The sequence below is a fragment of the Pongo pygmaeus genome, chromosome 15 (genome assembly GCF_028885625.2).
Source record: "Pongo pygmaeus isolate AG05252 chromosome 15, NHGRI_mPonPyg2-v2.0_pri, whole genome shotgun sequence".
Classification (NCBI taxonomy): Eukaryota; Metazoa; Chordata; class Mammalia; order Primates; family Hominidae; genus Pongo; species Pongo pygmaeus.
This window is the reverse complement of record NC_072388.2, coordinates 71,697,011-71,717,104: the sequence shown is the minus strand read 5'-3', so window position 1 is coordinate 71,717,104 and position 20,094 is coordinate 71,697,011. Positions and strand designations below refer to the sequence as shown.

At 46.0% G+C, this 20,094-nt stretch overlaps 1 protein-coding gene across 6 annotated transcripts in view; it reads left to right on the top strand.

Annotated features, from left to right (window-relative positions):
* DPF3 (double PHD fingers 3) overlaps nt 1-20,094 on the top strand; it is a 279,265-nt gene that overhangs the window by 105,023 nt on the left and 154,148 nt on the right. For all 6 annotated transcript variants that reach the window (XR_010123747.1, XR_010123749.1, XR_010123748.1 and 3 more), the window contains one exon: nt 17,760-17,920. Coding sequence is in view for 3 of the 6 variants with exons in the window: in XM_063651786.1 (XP_063507856.1) it covers nt 17,760-17,920 (161 nt within the window). In the remaining 3 variants the exon portion in view is untranslated. The remainder of the gene's footprint in view (nt 1-17,759; nt 17,921-20,094) is intronic.

Here is a 20,094-nt window from a genome sequence, read left to right as displayed (position 1 = left end):
TATAGTCCTAGCTACTGGGGTAGCTAAGGTAGGTGAATTGCTTGAGCCCTGAAGATCGAGGCTGCAGTGAGCCATGCCACTGCACTCCTGAGTGACAGAGCTCCTGCACAGCCTGAGTGACAGAGCGAGACCATGTCTCAAAAAAAATTTATTATTTTAGAAAAGGATGATGTAAATAAGTGGATAGATACAACACAAAATGTCCGAATCAATCAGCAAACCTCTCCTATGGAGGCAGTGTGGTGTGGAGTGGTTAAGAGCCCAGACTCTGAAACAAGACCACCTGGTTCAAATCCTGACTTGGCCACTGATTAAGTGACCGTGGGCCTGTGACTGAAGCTGTCTGAGCTCCCAGGTCCTCAGTTGTATAATGAGGGGTAGTAGTAGCATCTCTTTCATAGGGTTGTTGTGGTGATGAAATGCGATTCCTGTTTCTAAGCAGGGAGGGCACTGTCCCGCCCACCGTCAGGGCCATCTGGGTGTTGTTACTGTTGCTCAGGTAGTCTTGATTCAGTACTGATGCAGTACCCATGTTCTCCAGGAGCTCACAGCCAGGACTGCAACATGCGTTTAAAGAAATTACAGCGACCCAAAGCAACACGTGATGGTTTTTGAATAAGTAGCCACGCCATTATTGGAGGGAGGCCTCGTTGGAGGGCTGGAGTGGGGATAGGAAGGCTTTGAGGAGGGATGTGAAGACTAGAAGATAAAATTAATCCTAACCAGGTCTGACGGCATCAGGTGAAGACAAAAATAATCATGTCAGTCTGCCCCAAAGCATTGCTTGGCCCTTCACACACTGTCTTTGGCAACAGCCTATACTTCCTCAGGCCTGGCCTCAACTTTGGGACGTTAACTCTCATATCTACTGATAAGGGACAACCCACCAACCCCTTTGTCAGCCTTTACATCTGTTAAAAGTTGTTGTGACCCTTCTACCATCAACCTCCCCCTAGGCTGGAGAGGCAAAGAAAGGTTAGAATTCAGAGGTCAGAAGTCAGGAGCCAGGGAGGTGGGGAGCAGGGCTGAGGGGGAGGGCAGTGTGGATGGAATTGACTAGAATCCTGTGTGTCTGGCAACTGGCAGATTCCTCTGGTAAGATAAGTGGAACCCTCTGCAAGGTAATTATTAGAGAGCATAAATTCCCCAGATAACCTGTCCTCTGAAGAGATATTGATGGCTGTGGGGCATGTGCTGGTGGTGCCCTCCCTCCACCCACAGTGACTCCGCGGCCCCCCTCCCCCGCCTCCTCCTCCTCTTCCCCTTCCTTCTTTGTTGCTTCTTCCTCTGATCAGCTGCCCTGCCCGGCCCTCCTCCCCACAGACCACAGCCTCTGCTTGCATGAGTTCTTCTGGATCTTTCTCAGTGCTCACCTCCTGCTCTTGTAATGACGAGATCCGGGACACAGTGTAGTCCTCCTGCATCCTGTGGTCCAGCAGGATTGGTGGTCGAGATGCAGCTGCCATGGGGAGGAGGAGTTTTCCAAGAACAGAAGGAGGGCTTGAGCTTCGCTTGTTCCAGGTCCCCAGAATGAACACTTACCAAGTGCATGCCCGTCAGGGTCAGGTACTGTGAAGGGCTGGGATCATACCCTGTCCCAGGGCTCAGGCGCTTAGCATGGCCAGGCAGTTAGGCACCTGTTGGTAGGTTTCTTTCCCCTTGCAGTACTCTCCAAAGCCCTCTCTTCTCTCCAGCGCCTATGGGCCTCCTGGGGAGCTCACACTTTGGCGAATATTCTCTAAATATTTGACAAATAAAAGAAGAGGCAAAGGCCGTGTGCATGGCAAATGGAGAAGCCGGGCCACCAGAGGCAGCCTCTCCTCTCTTGTCCTTGGCAACTCAGTTCTGGCCCTGGACCTGCACCCCACCTCTTGACCAAACTGAACTTGTGTTCCTTAGAAGTCCATGTATTGCTATCACTGTCTGTGCCTTGGGCCACGTGTCTCACCTCACTCCCACCACAAACAGCTTATTAGTAGGGTGACTTTATCATTTATCAGCCAAGCAAGGGCACTTTTGAGAGGGAAAAGTGTAATAATCATTACAGTGGGAACTTGATGTGAACCGGACTATTCCATGAAAGCCAGGTCCTATTTCTCAAAGTTCTCTGCCTGAGTGACACTAGTAAACCTTTCTACGTTCCTGGTAATGACTTAGTGTGATTAGAGACTGGAGCCTGGGTGCCACGCGGTTGGCCTGCCCCACCCCTTAATTTGGCTCTGCCCGTGTTCCATCATTTGGAATATGTGAAGACAATCTCTCCATTCGACATGGGAGGCCTGGGCCCAGAGGGCTTGAGAGATTTGCCGAAGACCCAAAGTGACTAAGTTCCAACTCCAATCTGGAATCCAGGTCTCTTGATTCCTTCATCAGCCTAACAGGGGCAGACCTGCTTTTCCCTATTCCATGGGATGATAGAATGATGGCATAGCTGTGGGCTGAGCTTCTGTGGGCTGTGTGCATATCCTGATCACTTTCTGGGGAGGAAAGGGGCGTAAGCAGCACATGGAAGCACAGTAGGGAGAGGAAGCCACAGAGAGAGCCTCTCCCACGCCTGGCTGTTCCTGAGGGTTCTATCTGGAGTGAGGAGCACAAGGAGGGTTTTGGCACCATCGCCTTTGACAGAGAACGTCAGCTCTCTCTGAGTCCGCTCTGGAGAGAGGGCAATGCTCTCAAGTCTTCAGTTGCCTCAGCAGCAGCCTTTAGCTCAACAGGAGGAAATTAGGGCTGTGCGCCTCTAAGATGCATCCTTTCGTCCGTTGGCCAACAGCATTTCCTAGATGAAACAGGGCTTTCAAGGGAGGCTAGAAAAAAACAAACAAACGAATTTTCAGCTATGAGTTTTGCTTGCTGTAGTTAACAATAATTATTAAATAGGTAGGGTTGAGCTAGTGCTTGTTTTCCTATTATTAACTGTATTTATGGGTTTTTATTAGGTTGTACCAAGCTGAGATAATTGTAAAACTATCTGCTTAAGCTGTGTGACTCTTAGGTTTCCTGTTCTATTATTTTGTATTCTGAGGGTGGAGGCTTTTCATTATTCAAGGCTTATGTTAAAAAGCAGGAGTCGGCAAACTTTTTCTGTAAAGGTCCAGATGGTAAATATTTTAGGCTTTTCAGGACGCATGGTCTCTGTTGGAACTACTCAACTCTGTCATTGTAGCACTAAAGCAGCCACAGACAATATGTAAACGGATGGGCATGGCTTGCCTCCAATAAAACTTTATTTACAAAAATTAGTCCTGGGCTATGTTTGGCTGAGGGGCTGTAGTTTGTTGACCCTTGCCATAAACGATGGAGGAATCCCTGAACTAGGAGTCTGGACTGAGGATTTGATCCCAGCTCTGCCTCGGTATGTCCAGAGGACATCACCTCACCTCTGTGGTTATTGATTTTCTTTTTCTTTTTCTTTTTCTTAGATGGAGTCTCGCTCTGTTGCCCAGGTCAGAGTGCAGTGGCACAATCTCGGCTCACTGCAACCTCTGCTTCCTGGGTTCAAGTGATTCTCCTGCCTCAGCTTCCAAGTAGCTGGGTCTACAGGCATGCACCATCACGCCCGGCTGATTTTTTGTATTTTTAGTAGAAATGGAGTTTCACCAAGTTGGCCAGGCTAGTCTTGAACTCCTGACCTCAGGTGATCCACCTGCCTCGGCCTCCCAAAGTGTTGAGATTACAGGCATGAGCCACTGCACCTGGCCTGGTGATTGATTTCCTTTGCAATAAAACCAGGCACCAGACTAGACAGTGTCTAACATTCTGGGATTCTTTAATCTGACCCTTTAGTTTATGACTTTCTGACATTTCTCTTTTTCTGCCTTAGTCGATGTTCAGAACCACAGGACCTCTTCAAGTCCATCGCCCTTTGCTCACATTTGGGATGGATTTGGTTTCTAAACTGCATAATGACATTTTGTATTTCTCTGATGGCATATTTTCAGGAAGCCCCATATTAACTCTTTTTGAGTTACTGAGAGGTGGCTCTGTGATAAGAAGGTTTATTTCTGGGCTATTTGGCAGCTTGGGAAACTGAGGCACAAAGAAAAGAAATAGCTAAGATTAGCTAGCAAGTTGGTGATGCTGATAGAAACCTAGTGCCTCCAAGAAAGGAAGTGTTCAGGTTATTCTAGTTCTGGAGGCAAAACTCATTGTGAGGGGGCAATGGCGCCCTTGTAAGAGGCTGACAGTGCAGTGGCCAAGAGTAAGGTTCTGAAAAGACTGTAATGTATTAACAAGGCCGCATAGATCACTAGCAAATCACTTAAGACTCTCTGTGCCTCAGTTTGCCAATCTGTAAAGTGGGGTGTGTGTGGGGGTGGGTATAAAATCATGGAGTTGTATGGGAATAATACAATTACGAGTTGTATGGGGATAATACATGTAAAGTGCTTAGAACAGTGCCTGGCACACATAGTAAATGCTCAATAAATATTAGCTATGCCACTATTGCTACTATGACCAGCATCCTGTTATCCTTCTATAAATATGTTGAGGGTGTCTCTTCTTCATTAAAACATTTTTCTATTAATTTTTTTTTTTGTAGAGACAGGGATCTCACTATGTTGCCCAGGCTGGTATTCAACTCCTGGCCTCAAGTGATTCTCTTGCCTTGGCCTCTCAAAGTGCTGGGATTCCAGGCATGAGCTGCTGTGCCTGGCCTTTTCTTTATTTTCATACCATATTCATTTTCAACTTTTTTTTTTTTGAGATGGTGTTTTGCTCTTGTTGCCCAGGCTGGAGTGGAATGGTGCGATCTCAGCTCACTGCAACCTCCGCCTCCTGGGTTCAAGCCATTCTCCTGCCTCAGCCTCCTAAGTAGCTGGAACTACAGGCACCTGCTACCAAGCCCGGCTAATTTTTATGGTTTTAGTAGAGATGGTTTTTCACCAAGTTGGCCAGGCTGCTTGAACTCCTGGTCTCAAGCAATCTTCCCACCTTGGCCTCCCAAAGTGTTAGGATTACAGGCGTGAGCTCCTGTGCCTGGCCAGTTTTCAACTTTTGAATTGGAGACTTAGGCTGACCGCTTTGCTCCTGGCCTGTATGATAAATGACTCTTGATGAGGTGGACGAATTGAGAAAGAAGATGGTAGAGGGGAAAGGTCTGGGAAGCAAGGGAGAATGGGAACCTGGGAAAATAAGTTTAGTGGGGGAAGGAAAATCAGATTCTAGATTCAGCCAAGCTCCCCAGTATTTTTTGGGATGAGAAGAAAATGAGATTTCTCTCCGGCAGTACAGAGGTTTTGGTATCCTTTGTTGTTATCTTGGGACGTAGAGGTGTTGAGGGCAGATTTAGGCATTTCTAGGGTTCACTCAAGATTTCAGTTTCAGTTGTCTTGGTTCCCAGTGTATTTTTACTTCCTCCACCGGGCAACTTAAGTTTGGGGACATAACCAGCCTCTCAGTCAGTCTGGCTTTGTTCTATTTACAAGTATGTGGCTCCAAAAATGGCAGGTCTGAGACAGTTTTCCTAGGAGGCTGCCAAGAGAGATTGGGGTGACTCTCAACCTTGTGGCGGGTGAAATGAGACTCAGTGCTTCTTTGTTTGGCTGGATATCCCTTAGAAGGGCTGCCTGGAGATCATTTGGTGTGCAGGGCATTTGCTTCTGCAGGCTGATTTTAACCAACTCTGACAGGAGGGCAGAGGCCCCCAAGCGAGGTCAGGACCACAAATCCCATGCCAGCAGGTGCATGATGGGGAGACTGCGCCCTCCAGATGACCTTCAGTTCCCATTGATTTCCTGTCAAGCAGCCTCCCCAGCCCCATCCTGCCACTGCCCCTGGCACCACCCGTGGGCCCAGGGCTCTGCAGGAGGACATGGATCAGCTCTCCGGGAAAGACCATGTAGAAGAGGTTAGTCCAGAGAGAGGCCCTTTGAGGGACATGGGATGGGTATGTTGGAGACCATCTTCTGGCACTGCTAGTTTCCGGTGCCAATATCAGGCCTGGAATGTCCCTTTTGGGCATAGAAAGCAGTGTCTGATGTCTTGAATGGCATCGCTTATCTACCTTGCTCCAGTCTCTCTCCAGGTTTGGGGTATGTGGGTGGCCATGAGCAAGATTTGAGTGTGGACTGTGGACTGGCCACTGACCTGCTGTCATTTATGGTGTGTTGGGCAGAAAGGGCCAGGAATGAGGCAGTGGCAGCTGTGTGATTCTTATTCCCTGTGCTGGGGGCCTCCTGCCAGCACTGACTTCCAGCCCTCTACAAGGCCAGGATCCCGTATCATCCAAGCTGTCAGTTGCAGGTGGGCCTAGAGCTTTCATTTTTTTGTTCAGTGATATCTGTCGAGCATTTCCTATGTGCCAAGTCTTGCGCTGGGGGCTGGGAATCTAGTGAGACAAGGACCCTGCTCTCTTGGCGCTTACAATTTAGTTGTGTAGAGATGATCAGTAGGCAAAGAGAAAAACTTTGATAGTGGTGTTATGAAAAAAATAAAGTATATGAGATAGCAAGGGGTAGGGCAGGGTTGGGGTGGGGTGGGCTACTTCCAGACAGGGTGAACTTAGGAAGACATCTCAGAGGAGCGGTCGGCTACAAGAAGATCTGGGAGGAGCATGTCGTGCCAGGTAGAGGAGACAGCATATGCAAAGGTCCTGAGGTGAGATACCCTTAATATAGAAGAGGAACAGAAAGGAGTGCAGTGAGGATGGAGCCTAGCGGGGAAGGAGGCAGGGGACAGGATGAAGAAGGAAAGGTGAGCTCAGCCAGCCTGGGGACCTGTAGCCATGGGAAGGAGTTTGGATTTTGTTCTGAGTGCAGTGAGAAGACATTGGAGGTGTTAGTAGGAGAGAATGCCGTGGCCTGATTTCCACTTTTTTTTTTTTTTTTTTTTGAGATGGAGTCTCGCTCTGTCGCCCAGGCTGGAGTGCAGTGGTGCAATCTCGGCTCACTGCAACCTCTGTCTTCCGGGTTCAAGTGATTTTCCTGCCTCAGCCTCCCAAGTAGCTGGGACTACGGGTGTCTGCCACCATGCCTGGCTAATTTTTGTATTTTTAGTAGAGACGGGATTTCACTATGTTGGCCAGGCTGATCTTGAACTCCTGACCTCGTGATCCACCCACCTTGGCCTCCCAAAGTGCTGGGATTACAGGCGTGAGCCACCGTGCCTGGCCCTGATTTCTGTTTTTAAAATATCACTGGGGCTGGGTGTAGTGGATCACACCTGTAATCCCAGCTCTTTGGAAGACTGAAATGGGCTGACTGCTTGAGCCCCAGAGTTCCAGACCAGGCTGGACAACATGGCAAAACCCCGTCTCTATAAAAAAAATACAAAAATTAGCCAAGTGTGGTGGCGTGTGTCTGTAGTCCCAGCTACTCTGGAGGCTGAGGTGGGAGGATTGCTTGAGCCTGGGAGGTGGAGGCTACACTCCTCCACTGCACCACTGCAATCCAGCCTGGGCAACAGAGCAAAACCTTGTCTCAAAAAAAAAAAAAAAAAAAAAAAAATCACTTGGGCTGCTGTATAGAGAATTGACTATAGAACAACATGTTCTTTGTGGCCATGTTAAATACCAGACCGATGTTCCCTTTACTGGGGAGGGCAGCACCCTTTGTATTCCAGTGGCAAAGATGAGGGCTGGGGATCTGTTTGTCTAAGAATTGTCTCTAATCAATAGTCTGCTTCTGTAGGCGATCACACTCAGGAGGCAACATCTGAGTGCCCAGCTCATAGTGAGAGTTTCAGGAAGGACTCAGTCTGTGGACCAGGAAACTAAAAATACTTTCTCAATCAATGAAATTTCTGTGACGGATGTGTGTTTTCTTTCTAGGTATGATTCACCCTAGATAAAGCAGGCTTCCCCACCACCTCACTTTTGTTGCATTCTACACATTCTTTAGCCTCCAGAGGAGAGATTTATTTGGTCACGTCTGGATGCCATTTGAAAGGCAAACCTTGGGTACAAGAAAAGCTACAGTCCTCTTCCTCCCCGGAGCATCCCCTTCCTGCCTCCCCTGCCACCCCACCATTATTTACTGGAAGGAATCACACTGCTTTTATCCTGCCTCCAGTTTCTTGTCCTTGGCAGCCCCTTGACTTCAACCTCGAGATGCGTATGTCATCAGAACACCCAGTGGCAGCTCAGAAATCATGGCCAGGTTCAATATAAATTCTGTCTTGCTTAGGCAGCTTTCCATAATAAGTCCCTGAAAAGTCTTCACCAGGGTAGATGCTGGAAAAGGGATTTATTGGGTCTACTGGGCCTGAGCATCAGACTGAGCCACATCGAAGTCATGGTGGACGTTTTAGGGTTCAAGCTGTTTGTCGGACATAACTTTCCCAAGGGATACCTTTGTCCCCAATGTGCCCTTCCTGAGATGTTTTGAAGGTCAGAGCCACCCACAGAATGACTAAGGATGTCAGATCTTCATACATTTGCCTTGACCAGGGCTTTTGGCAATTTTGTTAGGGATGAGGACTTCTGTGGGATTAGTCTGCTCCAGGTTAGTGCTGCCAGGGTAATCCATGCCAGCTGCCTGAAAGAAGTTTTCCCACAGAAACAAAACCAGCTGAATGAAACAAAGTCTGCTAACTGGCCTGTCCAGCTCTGCCATTCAAACATGGTGGCTGAGGAGCAACACAAGTCCCCTCTCATTCATGCCCTTGTTTTGGAGGTTGGGGAGCTATCTTTAGATCAGCTAGTCTCATATTTCTCAGGATCACTGGGGAGCTGATGTCTGGATCACATCCCAAGCCTCTAGAATCAGAATTGCACAGCTTCCCACCCCTTACCGATTCTTTCACAATCCCAAGTTTGAGAGCCATTCTTTTGGAGCATGTGGTGATGGCATTCTCACTAAGCACAAGAAGGGCATTTCTACCCATGCAGAGAAGGAGCTGGTTCTCCTGGCATAGGTCTGATGTCAGCATCATTGAGAATTCAGTGAGCTTCTTGTAAAGTTCAGAGAAGGAGAATGTCAGTTCTGTGGCACCTTGCAGGGTGGCATGAATTTGCACATGGAGAAATGAAAATCTCAGAAGTTGAAGTGACCTTTTTTAAGGATATGGGAAAAAACTCAATAGGATTTGAACTTGGAGGATATCTATTTTCAGATGCCTAATCCTGGGCTCTGGAGAAGTAGCCAGATAACTTCAGGCTCACCTCATGTTCCCATGGAGAAAGTTAGAATGTTCCAAGCATCTCTCAACTGTGAAGCTTTCATTAGTTTGCTGAGGATGACATGATATTTCAGTCAAGCAATCTATCTATCACATGCTTCTACATTCCCAGCACTGTGCATGGTTGGGTAGCGTGCAAACACATAGCTCTCAGTTCCTGTCTTTAAGATACTTCCCATCTAATTAAGTGAGCAGAGATAAGAAAGGTGGCAAAGACCAGCGAAAATAAAGTAAGACAGGTAAGGTAGCTCAGAGAAGCCAGAGAGCAAACCCTACTGGTAGAGATAACCTGTGAACCTTCTTGGAAGAAGCAAGTTTTCAGCCAGCCCTTGACTAGGCTAAGATCAGCCAGGACAAGGACAGAATACAAAAATTCCAGGTGGGAGGAAGGATATAAGTAAAGTATTTTGTTGAGATTCAGGGGTAGGGCTGTCTGTTTCATATATGCAGGGGGGTCAGAGAAGGATTCATTCATTCATTCATTCACTCATTCACTCATCATTTACCCAATATGGCAGGCATGACCCAGCATGTACTAGGCTTTGGGAGAGAGCAGTAAACAAGCCAGATGTGGTCTCTGTGCTTAGGGCAGTCCTTGGGTGGATTGCTGGGGTCACCATGCATCAGCTGCCCTGCTCTCCTGGATGTCTGAGGCTCAGTCTTGGTGACCCAGAGGCCTTCTGTCCTGGCACAGAGGTTTGAGTGGGTCCCTGACAGCCTCAAGGACACCACGATAGTGAGTGTTCCATCACATGGTGGAGATCAGCCTGCTCAGGCAGAGGGTCGTGCCACAAAGTGGCAGCAAGTACTGCACTTTGGTGAAGGAGAAAGGAACGGCTGTTGATTGCAGACTTTTATGTCTGTGTGCCAGAGGTTCTAGCTTATTAAATTTTCTCAGGTCTGAAGTAGAGATCATGTTACCCGTATTGTGAGTAGTAGAATTTAGGCCCAGGGAGGGTAAGTAACTTGCTGAGGGTTGTGTAGCTATTAAGAGGTGGAGCTGGACTCAGACATGACCAATTCCAAGTCTTTTTTTCCACTTTACCCCAATACATAGTTATTCCGGGAGCATCCCCAGCCCGGCAGAGGAACCTGGGCACCATTGGGTGCCATCTTGGGTTCTACACTGAGGAGTGAAAGACTAAACACTGAGTTTCAGGGAGAATTCCTTTTGCCAGAATGGGTAAGAGTAGGGCTATAGCGCTTGCAGTTAGGCCACCCAGTGCTGCAATGTCCCAGGTGCTGGGTGATGAGGACTACAGGAGAGTGAATGCAGACATTCTCTCAATATTTTTCTGAAGCTGCAAGTGGACAGCCATCCACTTTAAATCGCCAGTCACAGACTCTGCAGACTGTGCACAAGCATGCCACATTTGCCTTCCGGCTCTAATTTAAATGCCTGCCTTAGGTGAGTGGAATTGGGTTGTCAAATGCTATTCGATGGAGACTTACTGGGCACCTGTTACGTGCCGGGCTCTGTGCTGAACACTGCGGGTAAATCAGCAAGAAGGCCAGGCAGGTATGCAGGAGTGCTGGGCTCCACCAGTCCAGGGGGTGGCCTTCATATTGACACTGATGTGAATGGTACTTGCTGGAGTTGTTTAGCCTGAGTGTCTGTGTGCAGTGGCTCTGCAGATGTGGCCTCTGCCGTCATGGAGTTTATAGTCTAGTAGAGAAGACAAATACTAAACATTGAATTGAGTTGAAATTGATATTATAGTGTTATTGTTGTCCTTGTTAGAAGGAGAAAAAATGAGGAAGGAAAGGGGATTGGAATCTCTCTCACCCGTCCTCCTTAGCCCTTTTTTGGGAAACATCCAGAAACACTTCCTCAGTCATGTCCAGATGCTGTATTAAAACGGCATAGACTGGGTAGCTTAAACCGGAAGTCCCCAACCTTTCTGGCACCAGGGACTGGTTTCATGGAAGATCATTTTTCCACGGACTGGGGTTGGGGAGGGGATGGTTTTGGGATGATTCAAGTACATTACATTTATTGTGCACCTTATTTCTGTTATTATTACATTGTAATATGTAATGAAATAATTATACAACTCACTATAATGTAGAATCAGTGGGAGCTCTAGGCTTGTTTTCCCGCAACAAGACAGTCTTATCTGGGGTTGATGGGAGACAGTGACAGATCATCAAGCATTAGATTCTCATAAGGAGTGGGCAACCTAGATCCCTCACATGTGCAGTTTACAGTAGGGTTTGTGCTCCTATGAGAATCTAGTGCTGCCATTGATCTGACAGGAAGCAGAGCTCAGGCAGCAATGCTCACTTGTACCCCACAGCTCACCTCCTGCTGTGCCACCCAGTTCCTAACAGGCCATGGACTGGTACTGCTCTGTGGCCCAGGGGTTTGGGACCCCTGGCTTAAATAATAATTATCTGTCACAGTTCTGGAGGCTGGGAAGTTCAAGATGAGGGTGCTAGCAGGGTCAGATTCCAGGTGAGGGTCCTCCTTATAGCTTGCATACAGCTGCCTTTTTGTGTCCTCTCATGGCAGAGATTGAGAGAGTGAGAGAGCTCGCTCATGTCTCTTCCTTATATGGGCCTTAATCCCATCATGAGGGCTCTGTCCTACTGACCTAATTACCTCCTGGATTAGGCCATTCGTGTATTGCTATAAAGAAATACCTGAGATGGGGTAATTTATAAAGAACAGAGGTTTAATTGGCTCATCGTTCTGCAGACTGTACAGGAAGCACAGTGCTGGCACCTGCTTGGCTTCTGGAGAGCCCTTAGGAAACTTACAATTATAGCAGAAGGCAAAGGGGGAGGAGGCACGTCACATGACAAAAACAGGAGCAAGAGAGACAGTCAGCAGGGAGGCGCCACACACTTTTAAATGACCAGATCTTGCAAGAACTCACTCACTATCACAAAGACAGCACCAAGCCATGAGGGATCTATCTGCCCCCATGATCTAAACACCCCTCAACAGGCCCCACCCCCAGAGTTGGGGATTACAATTCAACATGAGATTTGGGCAGGGGTAAATATCAAATGATATCACCTCCCAAAGGCTCCATCTCCAAACACCATCACATTGAGGGTTAGGCCTTCAACATGTGGATTTTTTCTGTGAGGAGGAATGACACAATTCAGTCTGTAACAAACCCTAAACTTGGTCTTCTTTCAAGAGATGCATTAGGAACAGGACCACTTCAAGGAAAATAAAAACTTTCCCGCACCTTGTCAGATATTGCCCCCTGCGTGCCAGTTATTCTAAAAGACTAAATGGGAGACGGAGCTTTCCATGAACAGTTTGAGTTAAACATGTTTAAATGCAAATAGCAGGAAGTTAGCATATTGGTGTAGATGAGCTTTCATGTGTGTTTGTGGGCGGCTCTGGTGGTGTGAGCAGCTGAGTGAGACAGCACGAAAACTTGGTGCCCACAGTGAGGAAGAAGTGCTGCTGGGGGAAGGAGAGCCCCCAAAATCCTGCCACAGGCCAGGGCTTCTCTTCAGCTCTGCTTATCTCTGCTTCTGTGCACAGATAGTAGTGATGGGCCAAGGTCCTGTTTACACAGCAAAGAGGACTTGGGGCCACACAGGGGGAGTAGAGAGAAAGGACGACTTGCTGATAAATGAAATAACTCAGTTCCAGATGGTTTGAAGGCAAGGGGAGAGTCAAGGCCAAGTTGCTAGGGAGAGGGAGGGCAGCATAGCCTCGGCCCCCACCCCCACCCCCACCCCTAGGAGGATTGAGACTTGGGTGGGCGGGAGCAGGCAGAAGATGAGAAACTTGCTATTGGACACACATTTCTGGTATGGCAGGACACCTGTCCTCAGGTCAGAGCACAGAACCAGAGAGATAGTGAAAGGGAGGAGCCCAGGTGTCTGGCTGGACCTGAGAGTGATCTGAGAAATCGGAGCAAGCAGGTGTGGTCTTGAGAGCAGGAGGTTGGAGGAAGAGGAGCAGAGGGTCTTAGAGGGGGTGTGGTTGATAGGCTCTGAAAAATCACATTTGAAGCCTTGTTGGCAGTCACTTTGGAGAAGTCTCATGTTTCCCATTCTGAGTCTTCTTTGGCTCCCTGGAATCCATCTCCACAGATAGGCTCAAGGAGGGTTGCTGGAAATCTCATGTAGAAACACTCAGCTCTCAGAGCTGGGATGGCTTCTCAATTCAGATGGGATCACAGAGGGACCTCCATCACTCACAAAGCCCCCTAGAACTAGGCAGCCAGCACTGCTGCAACCAGAATGCTGTGTGGGGGGCCTGGGGAGCCCAGCAATTTGTTCCCCTTGCCTTTCCTATTTCTGATTGCAGCCTTGAGTAGCCTGAAGTCAGTTGTTGATAAGAACATCATTCTATCCTGCCTTGTGCCAGCTTCCTCCAGCCTAAGACATCAATCATCCCTTGGGGATCCAGCCCCCTCATTTTGGTGCATGCAGGTGATGGCTGGGACTGTCCCATGTGTGATCCAACCCAGGGTACACTGGTCACCACTCCACAGATGAGTCATTTGCTGCCAGCCTTTCCCTGCTCCATCTGACCCCTTTGACTTTAATGTAAATGTCACTCCTGGGATCCTATCATTGTGGGATTTTTTTTTTTTTTTTTTTTGGTAGAAATACCATGTTGGAAAGGACATTTGTCCTCTGCTGTTTAAATTGCTTTCTACGGGTTAGGGAGAACTAGTCATTGATTTTCTTCTAGAGAGCATAGCAAGCCCTGTGAAGATTTTGGCTAATTAACTTTTGGAGAAGTGCTTCTTGAATTTATCAGGGAGGTTGAAGTCTCTTTTCTCCTCTTATATCTTGAAAAAGGCTTTAAATTTTGGTTCCGAATCTCTGCCAAACCTGGTCTGTTTAAAAGGACTTCCCTGGAGATGATGTTAGGGGGGCTGTTGAATGTCATGTTTTCGCAGCTTCGATCTTTAATACAGTTGTTCCAGTCCACAGAAAGTCTTTTCTGTTTACATAAGAGAGGTACCATTCACACAAAGATTACATTTAGAAATATACATTTTCCCCCAGCATGCTTGTAACTAATAACATTGCATGTTATGAAAGTAGAAAGTATTTAAGATGAAATTAATTTTCGCCCAGTGTGCCACTTTGTTTGACATTCTCGATCCAGTTGGTGTGGAGCACCAGTGTTGGCCAGCCTCACTTTGCATTTTTAGCAAGTTCAGTTTCTTGTTCCTCTTGTCTGGATTGACGCTGTTGGAAGTGAGTTACTAGCATATTAGGACAAGTCCAATTTGGAATCCTACTGTGTAGATTTCTTTTGTATTGGTTTCCAGAAATTTATTTTGAAAATGATCATCTCCAGTAGATGAGTTTTGCTATACAATTTTTCATTTTGTTTTTTTGGGGGGCCTGATTTTATGGGTTCTCTTTTCAGCAGAATTTCTGAGGTTGGGATAATTAACATCTTTTTTTTTTGGCAGTCTGTCAGAAGGTCCTGGGAAAACAGATTGCTGCTCTCACGTTGGACACCTCTCCGTCAAATGTTCTTGTCAGTTCTCATCAATGTGGCGTGGCTGCTTGCTGTTTCATGGGTGGGGGCTGGAGCATCCAGGACACCCTGAACAGCCTGGGTCACCTTGTCTGGGCCAAGCTGCCTGTGAAAGTTCTGTTCCACTGAGCTACATCGCCATAGCAGAAGGAAGCATTTAAGCTGGTGTGACACAAACACTTTGTAAAAAGTGGTTCTTTATTTTTGATCAATCTCATGATCCTTGTTACCAGCTTTGATTACATCAGCTTATGTGCCATTCAGTTTTATAGCATTGTAATGGGCTTTCATCTCCCCTCCCCAATTCATTTCCAGCTGCATGACTATTACAATTTGATTACAGTTTGGTTTTGCAACTGCCAGGACACTTTCTGAGCATATTATGCCTTCCTTGTGAATGTGAAGATGTTCAGAGGTGAAAAAGGAGCAAAGGGTTTTTTTTTTGTTGTTGTTGTTGTTTGGTTTTTTTTGGATGCTTGTCAACAAGTAATTTCCAAATGATGCCTCAGAAGCTTCCAAGGTTGTATTTTCCCATAGTAAGATATTTGCTTTAAGCTCTTTGTTAGAACCTGACCCGTTGACTTTTTAAAAAGAGTATAGAAAAGTACATTTAGAACTTTGCTTTCTAACAAGTGGTGATGAGAATGTGGAGTAGTTGGAACCCTTGTACACTGTTGGTGGAAATGTAAAATGGTACAGCTGCCATGAAAAACAGTATGGTGGTACCTCAAAAAATGAAAACTAGAACTACCATATGACTCAGCAATTCTACTCCTGGGTATATACCTAAAAGAATTGAAAGCAGGTTTTTTTTTTTTTTTTTTTAGACAGAGTCTCACCCTGTCATCCAGGCTAGAGTGCAGTGGCACAATCCCAACTCACTGCAACCTCTCCTGAGTTCAAGTGATTCTCCTGCCTCAGTCTCTTGAGTAGCTGGGATTACAGGCGTCCGCCACCATGCCCAGCTAATTTTTGTATTTTTAGTAGAGACGGGGTGTCGCCATGTTGGCCAGGCTGGTCTCGAACTCCTGACCTCAGGCGATCCACCCACCTTGGCCTCCCAAAGTGCTGGGATTACAGGCATGAGCCACTATGCCCAGCCTGAAAGCAGGGTTTTGAAAAGATATTTGTATCCTTATGTTCATAGCAGCATTATTCATAATAGCTAAAATGTGGAAGCAACCCAGATGTCCACTGACAGATGAATGGATAAGCAAAATGTGGTATATGCATACAATGGAATATTGTTCTGACTTAAAAAGGAAGGAAATTCTGACATATGCTATAACATAGGTTAACCTTGAGGATATTATGCTAAGTCAAATAAGCCAGTCACAGAAAGACAAATACTGTATGACTCCACTTTTATGAAGTACTTGGAGTAGTCAGAATCATAGAGAGAGAAAGCAGAATGGTGGTTGCTGGAGATGGGGGTAGAGGCGGAACGGGGAGTTATTGTTTAATGGGTATAGAGTTTCAGTTTTGCAAGATGAAGAGTTCTGGGAATGGATGGTAGTGGTGGTCGTACAACAGCATGCATGTGCTTAATGCCACTGAACTGTACACTTAAACTGTACACTTAAGATGGGAAATTTTATGTTATGTGTATTTTACCACAATTAAGGAATTGAGGCCAGGCATGGTGGCTCACGCCTGTAATCCCAGCACTTTGGGAGGCCGAGGCGGGTGGATCGCCTGAGGTCAGGAGTTTGAGACCAGCCTGACCAACATAGTGAAACCCCGTCTCTACTAAAAATACAAAAAATTAGCCGGGCATGGTGGCAGGTACCTATAATCCCAGCTACTCAGGAGGCTGAGGCAGGAGAATCATTTGAACCCAGGAGGCGGAGGTTGCAGTGAGCTGAGATCGCACAATTGCACTCCAGCCTGGGCGACGGAGTGAGACTCTGTCTCAAAAAAAAAAAAAAAAACAGAAAAACCAACACCCCAATTTTGCTTTTTTTATTCCTCTAAATACTTTGGTTAAGAAATGTTATTTTTAGAGACTTCCCCTCTCATTTTGGCTTTCTGAAATCTACATAGAACCAAAACAAAAAGATATCATAACGTTGCTTCAGAATAAACTCTTGATTCTCCCTTTCGCCCCTGTGACCTCTGTGCCTCCTTCCCTTCCTACTTCTTCTTCCCACACTCCACTCCTTTGCGCCCACTGCCCCCCGACCCCAGTAAGAGGCTTGAATTTACCTGGCATAAGTTATGTTATTACATTTGTATTTCTTTGAGGCATTTATTAGCCTGTGCCTATGTTTTATTTGGTAGGTATTTGATCTCATTGATTATTTTAGTGCTTTGCATTTGATCAATTATATCAATGCTCTATTTTTGGTCTTTGAAAAAGACACTACCTTAAAATTAGTAGCATCACCACGCGTCCAAAAATACCAAAGAGTCAGGAACGTAAAATATACTGTGCTTAATCAGATTCTCAGTCTAGCAAACCAGAAAGGTCTTTCTATTTGTTTTTTAAACTCCATGAGTTGAATTATTTTGAATTCAAAATTGTTGAATTCTGTTTGTTTTCTATCAGAAAGTTATTTTTCTTTAAGTAATATGGTTTTAAAAGATTGGTGCCTGTTCCTCTACACCCCCTTCTTCCTGCAATATCCCTACTTTTATAGAATGTTTTTTCTGTCTTAGTTTTTGTTTATATGGAGTGTTTCTCTTCTGTTGTAATGGAAAACTGGGTATCTTTGCTGGTGATTTGGGTTCACCTAGAATGCCTTTGCTGGTGATCTCTGAGAATAAAATGTAGCTAATATGAGTGAGGAGGTTCTAGAAGTGTGATATCCTCTAGATTCCATGCAGAAGGTTGTTTCAGAGCTACCTCCCTTCTGGAGTGGGACCTCATGCTTCCTAGAACACGGACAGCTCTCTCTTACTGGTGATTCATCCTTGGAAGCCCATGCTCTTTGTTAAAGGAGTTTCTAAGTTGCCTGGTGGATTTGGGATAGAAAATAAAATCTGGTCAAGACCTGACACTGAGTTGCATTCTGCTCATTGGCAAGGCTCTTGGTGCTCATTGCCTTGGTCATCATAACTGGGAGGTCTTCAGCCTTTCCAGGGAGGTGTGTTTCCCTCTGGGTGTGTTTCCCTCTGGGTGTGTTTCAGTCTTCCCTGGCCTCACCCCTTCACTCTCTGACTCTGGCAGGCTCGGGGACCAGTTCTACAAGGAAGCCATTGAGCACTGCCGGAGTTACAACTCACGGCTGTGTGCAGAGCGCAGCGTGCGTCTTCCCTTCCTGGACTCACAGACTGGAGTGGCCCAGAACAACTGCTACATTTGGATGGAGAAGAGGCACCGAGGCCCAGGTGAGCCGCACCACTTCTGGGACATGCGCACGTGCAGGCTCCCAGTCTGGAGGGAGGAGGACCACAGCTTGTCTGGGAAACCAGGCAGCCTGGATAGGATCGGGGTGGGGCAAGCTGCACATGGGCCTCTGAGATACCTTAAAGAAACGCAGCTACTTTTGTGGCTCCTGGCAGCTGTTTCGAGGAATGCGACAACGATGGTGTGGGGCATTGAAGCCATGTGGCAGGGGTGGGGTGGGGTGGGAAGTGAAAGAGCTAAAGGTGTTTATCCCAAAGAAGGCAAGACTGAGGACATGACAGCAATCTTCATCTTTTACCTTTGGGTGTTGATTACAAGCTGGAAATCTGCCATTAGATCTGGGTGTGAGGCTTACCTTTGTCACCAAACTTCTGTCCCTCAGGTTCCTCATCTGTAAAATGTGAATAATAATAGTACTTACCACATAAGATTTTGTCTGAATTAAATGAGACAATTCATAAAAACTCATAAATGAGTTTAGCACATAGTAAGTATGTGCTTCCAAAATGCTGGGTATTATTATTATTATTGTTATTATTATTATTTTTTGAGATGGACTCTTGCGGTGTTGCCCAGGCTGGAGTGCAGTGGTGCGATCTCTCACCGCCTCCCGAGTTCAAGTGATTCTCATGCCTCAGCCTCCGGAGTCGCTGGGATTACATGTGTGTGCCACCACACCCAGCTAATTTTTGTATTTTTAGTAGAGATGGGGTTTCACCATGTTGGTCAGGCTGGTCTCGAACTCCTGATCTCATGATCTGCCCGCCTGGGCCTCCCAAAGTGCTGGGATTACAGGCATGAGCCACTGCACCTGGCCTATTATTATTGATATTACTGTTATTACTACAGCTACAGTGACACTAGTCTTCTAGGCTGCAAAGAACAGAATAAAGACCTTTTTATTAGGGAGACAGCTACAGGAATGTGATTTTTCTGGCTCTGTCTGGATATGTTTTTAAAAATGTTTCATTAGGAAAAATTTCACCTTCATATAAAACTGAAGACAATAGTAAAACACATCCCCATGTAGCCCTGCTTCAACAATGTTCAACTCACGGTCAATTGTGTTTCATCTATACACACTCCTTACTTTCCTCCCTGACCTCATTTTATTTTGAAGCAAATCCACGAAAGCACGTGATTTCATCTGTAAATATTTTGTTACGTATCTCTAAATGGTAAAGAACTTAAACAAACAAACAAACCCACAATCACTGTCAGAGCTCAAAGAATTAGCAATAAGACTTTAATATCATCAAATATTTGGCCAACATTCATTTTTCCCCCTGTAGTTTAAATCAGGATCCAAATGGGAGCCCTACATTGCAATTGGTTAATGTGTCTTTTAACATCTCTGGGTTTCTCTCTGTCTCTGCCTCTCTCTCTTTCCTTCTTGCATGTTACTTGTTGAAGACACTGGGTTGCTTACGCTGTAGGGTTTCCCAGAAGGATTTGGTGGTTGCATTCCCACGGTGTTATTCCTGTGAATTGGTAGTTAGGTCTAGAGATTTATTCAGGTTCCATTTTTTTTTGTTAAGAACAACTCCTAAGTGGTAGTGTGTACTTTCATCAAGCGGCTCATACAGTCTGGTTACCTCTTTTACTGATGTTAGCAGCTCTTCATGATAATTGCCTAGATTCTTTATCCCATTAAGGGTTGCAAAAAGTTAATATTCAATCCAGGACTGTCATTGTGTCTTCATTTATTAACTCTACAACTTCTATAAAGAAAAACATTCCCTCATTAAAATTTTAGTTATTGTGAGATACAGTTCACATATGAAAGGCAGGATAAATGACTTTTTTCCCATTTACCAGTTTTCAAAATAATGAGTTGGTTCCCTAGCATTCTCCAAAGATGATCAATATAATAATAATTATTTTTTTGAATACCACCAGGAACTCACAGATTTAAACATATTTGATGTATTTTAATCCAGTGTAGCTATTATTCTTATGAGGCTAATTTTTTTTTTTTTTTTTTTGAGATGGAGTCTCACTCAGTAGCCAGGCTGGAGTGCAGTGGCATGATCTCAGCTCACTGCAACCTCTGCCTCCCAGGTTCAAGCGATTCTCCTGCCTCAGCCTCCCGAGTAGCTGGGACTACAGGCACACGCCACCACACCCAGCTAATTTTTGTATTTTTAGTAGAGAT